This window comes from Engraulis encrasicolus, chromosome 5 (genome assembly GCF_034702125.1).
Source record: "Engraulis encrasicolus isolate BLACKSEA-1 chromosome 5, IST_EnEncr_1.0, whole genome shotgun sequence".
Classification (NCBI taxonomy): Eukaryota; Metazoa; Chordata; class Actinopteri; order Clupeiformes; family Engraulidae; genus Engraulis; species Engraulis encrasicolus.
The window spans coordinates 37,443,474-37,450,973 of NC_085861.1; the positions used below are offsets into that span (position 1 = coordinate 37,443,474).

General features: G+C 46.6%; 1 protein-coding gene across 1 annotated transcript in view; it reads right to left on the bottom strand.

Moving 5' to 3' along the window:
* itga10 (integrin, alpha 10) overlaps positions 1-7,500 on the bottom strand; it is a 77,648-nt gene that overhangs the window by 8,664 nt on the left and 61,484 nt on the right. The window contains exons 14-19 of the mRNA XM_063199240.1: positions 7,279-7,482; positions 6,408-6,538; positions 5,158-5,324; positions 4,373-4,515; positions 3,717-3,827; positions 659-744 (exon numbers count right to left, since the gene is read on the bottom strand). Coding sequence (XP_063055310.1) covers positions 659-744; positions 3,717-3,827; positions 4,373-4,515; positions 5,158-5,324; positions 6,408-6,538; positions 7,279-7,482 — 842 coding nt within the window. The remainder of the gene's footprint in view (positions 1-658; positions 745-3,716; positions 3,828-4,372; positions 4,516-5,157; positions 5,325-6,407; positions 6,539-7,278; positions 7,483-7,500) is intronic.

Here is a 7,500-nt window from a genome sequence, read left to right on the forward strand (position 1 = left end):
GTAGAGTTGAGTGGAGTGCTCAATCCTTAAGGGGAGCGAATGGTAAAGCCTTAAACCATGGCAACCCTATAAAACATAAAACACACTCACAACACTCCCGGCCTTTAAATAGGCAGCACAATCATACATGGTAGTTATCTAGTTGATGTCAGAGGGAGGAGGCCTGCCTGTCTGTCTCGCTAAATCTTTGTAATGATGGCGTGATGTTAACATGGATCTCCTCCACCCAGCCTCATGTATTTAAATTAACCCTTATATACACAATTACGGCATACGTGTATATAAATCTTGCTTTACATCATAAGCGCCATGTTTCAAAGGCTATAACCATTCTGAGCTTTTTTTGAGAGAAGCTAAAACTTCATGATTCCACCACCATGTTTCTGGAGTTACGGCACAAACTCCGTCAAGTGTTTCTGGAGGGATATATCAAAATAAGAGAATCCTCGTTGAGCAACATGGTGCTCACGGACTACCCTCATTAACTATTTTCTTTTCTATGGAGACAACATTGGCCGTGGGAGTCCAGCCTGGGTCATTTCCTCAACCTGCCCCGTCTCTTTCTCCCCACTGTTACCTGTTTGGTCTTCACTGTCCTGTTGAAATTAAGGCAAAAATGCAAAAAAGAACACACCCCCCCAAAAAAAACACATCACACCTTGTTCCTGAGATGTCCATGTGGGCCTGCACCACCAGATCTGTCACGCACACATCGTCCTCTCCGCAGTCCTTGAAGAAGGGGATCTGGGGACAGAGGGAGTTAGGTGAGGTGGAATGGGGACAGAGAGGTGTGTGTGTGTGTGTGTGTGTGTGTGTGTGTGTGTGTGTGTGTGTGTGTGTGTGTGTGTGTGTGTGTGTGTGTGTGTGTGTGTGTGTGTGTGTGTGTGTGTGTGTGTGTGTGTGGGGAGGGGGGTGTTGAGGGAAATATGAAGTGGGGTGGGAAGGGGAGGGGTAAGGGGAGGTAAGGGTGAAGAAGAGACAAAGACACAACATAGCATCATTCCAATACAAGTCACTGACCGACCAGGCAGTAATATTGGATGCCAAGAGAATGTGTTGCAACTGTCGCTGCACTCTAAACCACGCTCTTGTGGCAACATGACTTCCCCGATGGTTAGTTATGCCCTCGCTGCCCAATGTTGCCCTCGGTGTCCAACGATGCCGTCTGGTCAAATGGTATCGAAAAATTGTGCCAGGGTTATGAAGCTGCACTGGACAGACACATCTCCATAGGGGGGTGGGAGATGAGGAAATGGGTTATAGTAGTGCAGGGGTGGGGAACCTTTTTCATTCGAAGGGCCACTTCAAATTCATCCGAGGGCCGTAAAAGTCCTCCGAGGGCCGTACTATGAACACAAACCAGGATTTTCCCCTGCACTTTAGGCCTATGATGAAGGCAGCCACCTTTAAAACAGACCCCACATTCTCTAGGTCCTCTGAATATAACTTAATTGTATTGAAAATGTATTTTGTAAGATTTCTTTACAAATTATGTCATATTTCATGTGAAGCTGCATAACCTCAAAACAATATTGAGTGCCGGATAAAACAGCCTCAAGGGCTGCAAACGGCCCTCGAGACATATGTTGCCCACCCCTGTAATAGTGTTTCTCAACGGGGGCCGTACAGCCCCCAAGGGGGTGTTGGGGAGCCCTAGGGTGGCGTTCAAAGAAGGATCCAGTTTAGAGTGGGCGGTGCTTAGTTGTCATCAGGGGCATTAGTCCATTTCAATTTTTTAAAAGTAAGAGGAGCGTTGGCAGGCTTATGATGAGGTCAATGGGGTGATGGGAGACTTATGATGAGGTCCAGGGTTTGTTCAAAAAAGGTTGAGAACCACTGGGTTATAGGGTGAAGAGACTTTAGAAAGACAGATCTGGATTGAGGTGTGTGTGTGTGTGTGTGTGTGTGTGTGTGTGTGTGTGTGTGTGTGTGTGTGTGTGTGTGTGTGTGTGTGTGTGTGTGTGTGTGTGTGTGTGTGTGTGTGTGATTCTCTAAGATACACAAAGCAGATTCTCTGGCACCTAGAAGATAATAACTCTCATGTGTGAGTGTCTGTGGACTCATAAGCCTCTCGTTGAGGTTAACGAGACACAAGCGTCTGAATAATAGCTTTGCAAATTTCTCCCCCCAAATTTGCAAACATCAGAGAGCAATTTCTCAGTGTCCAGTCCAAGTGCAGTTAAAACGGTTTTGTTTAATCTGCTTAATGTTTTGTTTAAAATAGCACCCCCAAAACCCCAGCTAATTACTTTAACTACCCAAACTACTCCCATCAACTGACCACATTGACACTCTGCTGGCTGTGGAGAGCATTCATCAGTGGCGTTTCAGCTGGAGAGTGTGTGTGACTGTGACACTGGCAATGACACAGACAGTAGAAGTTCATAACTAAAATGGATTTTTCTCTAAACTAAAAACTTTGAGGAAACGGTTGCACCATGCATTAAGATTTTTTCAAATATTTGCTGCACAGACACATTTTGGCATTCAGGAAGGTAGCAAAAATAAAAATAAAACTTAATGAATGGTACGACCAGCGATATTATTCCCAATTGACCATATACTTGTACACATGATTACTGTACACCAGACGTGGGCAAACTCAGGCCCGGGGGCCACATGCGGCCCGCTCAGCCATTTCATGCGGCCCTCAGAGCCTTTCCGAGAAAAAAATGCAGATTCATATGGTCACTCATTCTTAAATTGGCTACCTAAAACAAGGGTCTTGGAAACCGAAGATTAGATTACTAAAGTCTACAACTAGATACAATTAGCAGGAAGGGCATACCTGACAATGGTGTAATTATGTTGGCGTACACCATTTCTTATTATTGGCACGGGCAAGTTGCCTACGACATCTGGCCCTTTGGTCAACTTTCTAAACCCAATGCGGCCCTTGGGCCGAAATAATTGCCCACCCCTGCTGTACACTGTGATGTAACCCAGTGGTTCCCAAACATTTTCAGCATTTTCTTTTGGACTTGAGAATGTTTTCGCAACCCCCCACCCACCATAGCCTTGCCTAGCAATGGATTTCTAGCAAAACTAGCAGACAAACTATAAATGGAAAATCTAGAGATATTAATGGACAAAATTTGCCAATTTTTTGTCCATTAATATTGCTACATTTTCCATCATAGTTTGTCCACTAATATTGCTAGACAACCAGAGGACAGCAAATACATCTATTAGCTCTTAGCTGTTAACTTGTGGATTTCCCATTTTTATGCAATGTCCCTTTTGTACGTGATCCCTCTTCAGTACCTTCGCAACCCCCCTAAGGGTCCCGACCGCAGTTTGGGAACTAGTGATCTAACCAATGACTGACTAGCAGTTAAATGTTTATATGAGTACTGCAATTTAAAACTCCTGCACGGGCAGTCTGGGGTCAAAGTGATTGGGGTGGTTCATAATTACAGTCTAATCATTGTCAATTAAGAAATTATAGGCATTTCACAGCATGTAGTACTCCACCCAAATAAATAAATATCCCAGTTTGTTTCCAATGCCATAAATATAATGTGCTAGTAGTTCTTTAAGTCAGTTATACAGACAGCCATTAAGTTAGTGCCTAACATATGAACCCTATCGTAAAGTCTTACCCTTCCTGCAATGTAAAAGATCAGTATATTCATCAGTTTGATTTGAGATGCTGTGGTGCTGAGCTGCTTATGAGAGACTGTGTTCTCATTGGTTGAGGCAGAGCTGTCACTCACCGACTTCTTGACGGTGGTTGGCCAGCCCTCGTCCAGGACAGGGGCTCCCTCCGTGTCATTGATCTTGAACTTCAGGGAGAAGCTGATTGGTCGGATGTAGTCGGCAGTGTCCTATCAGAGAGAGACAAAAAGCAGGTTTAGGTGCTACCACAGATATGAACACTATGTGCCGTGTTCAGCCTTTTGACTTACCAACACTTACCAACACAGGGCAGTCATGGGTGAGCGGTTAGGGCGTCAGACTTGCATCCCATTGGTTGCCGGTTCGACTCCCGACCCGCCAGGTTGGTGGGGGGAGTAATCAGCCAGTGCTCTCCCCCATCCTCCTCCATGACTGAGGTACCCTGAGCATGGTACCGTCCCACCGCACTGCTCCCCATGGGGTGCCACTGAGGGCTGCCCCCTTGCCCGGGTGAGGCATAAATGCAATTTCGTTGTGTGCAGTGTGCAGTGTTCACTTGTGTGCTGTGGAGTGCTGTGTCACAATGACAATGGGAGTTGGAGTTTCCCAATGGGCTTTCACTTTCACTTTCACTTACCAACTCTTATTACTGTATTACTATACTATTATACTAAGGAGGAGGTGGAGGACCAGGGGGTGACATGTGACATATTTACGAATAACTAGCGTGGGAAGAAGTGGCATGGAGACTTACGAACACATGGAAGGGCAGAGGGTGGCACGTGGGGCTGTCTACGCGGATGCGGACCCCAAGGCTGGTCTGGCGCTGCGAGTTGCTGTCGAAGAGCGCACGAGCCGTCAACTTCCTGTCGTCCAGGAGGGCGGCGACATGCAGCTCTGTGGAGCAGAGGACGGCAGACATCATATTATATGCAGAGTGTATTGAGAGAGAGAACAGACAGAGACAGAGGGAGAGATTACAGCATATCTATGTTAGAGAGATGTGGTGGTACAGAGGTAATTTCCCAAGATGCAGGCGAGATTGAGACAAGACATAGAGTGAGGGAGTGAGAGATACAGAGAGTGATAGAGTTATACTATGGAGCAGTGGTTTTCAAAGTGGGGGCCGGGGACCACTGGGTCATGGTAAAGTTTGGGAACCCCTGCTATACTAGAGCATGTGTGTCAAGCTTGTTTCTGTCCAAGGGCCACATACAGCCAATTTGATCTTACGGGGGCCGGACCAGTAACGTTATTGCAAAGTATCACAAATTTCTGCCTCATATCAGAATCACATTGCAGTCAATCATCTCGAGGTGGATGACAGTGGGTATATGCTGAGCAAAAAATTGCTCTCTCAAGCTTCAAAAACCTGCTTTGTAATGGGCAGGAGACTTACTTTTTTTACATTCTTATTTTTCTATTCTCTACAAGTCTTGGGGCCGATTGAACCATCCGGCCCCTGGGCCTTATATTTGACATACTGTATGTTTGCGTTTGACCATAGATTGATAGATAAAATGGAGAATGGTACTGTACCGAAGTAGTTCCCTGAGGCGCGTTGCAGGCGTGAGCGCGCGAGGAAGCAGACGGAGGCGTTGAGGCAGGCGGACTCGCGGCCGCCCCGCTGGCAGTTCTTCTGGATCACGTTGATGGAGTGAGGCTGGATCTCCACCGTCACGTTGATCTGCACAATGTTCCGAGAGCTATGCAGGTGACAGAGAAGACATAAAAGGTATGTCCCATTGACCTGCACATGTTGCCAGCATGTCAGTCACATTGACCTGCATACGTTTTTAGCATGTCACATTGGCCAGCACAAGGTTATGCCAACTACACAGATGACAGCTAAGAAGGGAGTAAAGAGCAGATGATGGGACATGAGGATAACTACAGCGTATCACATTGAGTGCGTTTACATGCAGTTCAGTATCCCGAATATGAGGCATATCCCGGTCATGATCATAATCAGGATAAGGTGTTTATATGAGCACAGAGCGTTATATGTCGGTCTACATTCTTGGCTGTTATAGAATTCTCTTCAAATGTGTGTAGCCTGGATACCAGCAACAGCGCTCTACTGGAAGCCCCTGTATTCGGGATAATGTGTTTCCGTACGTCAGTATCTTTCGGAGAACTCCACCTAGCATATCCCGATTTCTCAGTATCCCAAATAAGGGCTTATTGGGGATACTGAAGTGTTTATATGCGCAAACGCAAATTCGGGATACATAATATCCCGATCATATTCGGGATACTGAACTGCATGTATACGCACTCATTGACCTGCACGATGCTCTCAGAGCTGAATAGGTGACAGAAGATTGAATGCAGTACAGATGATCAGACATGACTGTTTTTCACCTGCCCAGGCCCAGGGACTGCAGATGGAAATGAGTTTATAAGCTATAATCTGGTGCAGATCATCTTTTTTTTTACTTTTGTAACTAATGTACTTTGCACATGGTCCCTGTTGAAATAAACCAAATAATAATAAAAAAATATAAAATGCTCAAGTTGAAGAGAGAGTAGCTCCAAGGCGCTCTGAAGTGAAGTTGAACATCCTTTATTGATTGGGACAAGCCAACGCGTAAAATAGTGCGTAACACAGGTGTGTGTGTGTGTGTGTGTGTGTGTGTGTGTGTGTGTGTGTGTGTGTGTGTGTGTGAGAGTGTGTGTGTGTGTGTGTGTGTGTGTGTGTGTGTGTGTGTGTGTGTGTGTGTGTGTGTGTGTGTGTGTGTGTGTGTGTGTGTGTGTGTGTGTGTGTGTGTGTGTGTGTGTGTGTGCACCTCAGCAGTATGGCACTGCCCTGCGCCCCCACTGCCAGGTCTAGTAGGTTGTCTCCATCCAGGTCCATCTCAGCATTCACACTCCGACCGAAATACTGCAACTGAGGTGACACCGCCGAGCCCGCAATACGCTGAGGAAGAGAGAGAGGGAGAGAGAGAGAGAGAGAGAGAGAGAGAGAGATAGAGATAGAGATAGAGGGAGAGAGAGAGAGAGAGAGGTGGGGATGAATGTTGGGATGAAAACATAACCATAAAGAGGGAGAGAAAGAAAGGAGGGGGAAATACAGTACATAGTGATTTGCAAAATGACCACAAAAACATTCCTTACACTCAACACAGAACAGAACCGAACCGGCCTGTCTAGCATTCCATCCTGTGGCTTTTTGCAGTTGAACCTGTAGGCATGACGCAGCTTCAAATGTTGGCCGGCCACACTATGACCCTGGGTGCCATCAGGACAGGCTGCATACAGTGTGTCGGTCTGGGGACTGTCCAACATTTCAGACGGCTTCATTCATGCAGCCGCAAACTGCGTCATTTCTCTCCACACTGCACACAGCCTTTGTAAAGATACTCATACACCATTACAAACAGGCAAAGCTCTCCCACAGGGCAGTGTTTCAGACATGTGTTCTGTTTCGAACCCAGTGACATGGTGGGCATAGAGACGTGTGTTGCTTCTACCGTTACATGTTTGGGGAATGGCGTTGAACTCGTCTCCATGGTAAAGGTATAGGTGTTGCTAGAGTTATCTTGTACTTTGGCATGATGTAGAACTGGGCCCCCCATGTTATGTTGCTATAGTTCTTTACCTCTTTATACTGTGGGGGATAATGTAGAATTGGTCTCCATATTGTGTTGCTATAGTTACCTGTTTGTACTGTGGTATGATGTAGAACTCGTCTCCGTGGTAAACGTACACTGCCCCCTGGTGATCGTCCTCCAGAGGTGCGCCCACCAGCACGTCGGCGTAGCCGTCATGGTTGAGATCGGGCACTGCGGTGATGGCATAACCAAAGCGGGCGTCCTGGGCCTTGGCCTGGGACTGCAGGGTACCGTTAGGGGCGAACACATCCTGATGGGGGAGAAAGGG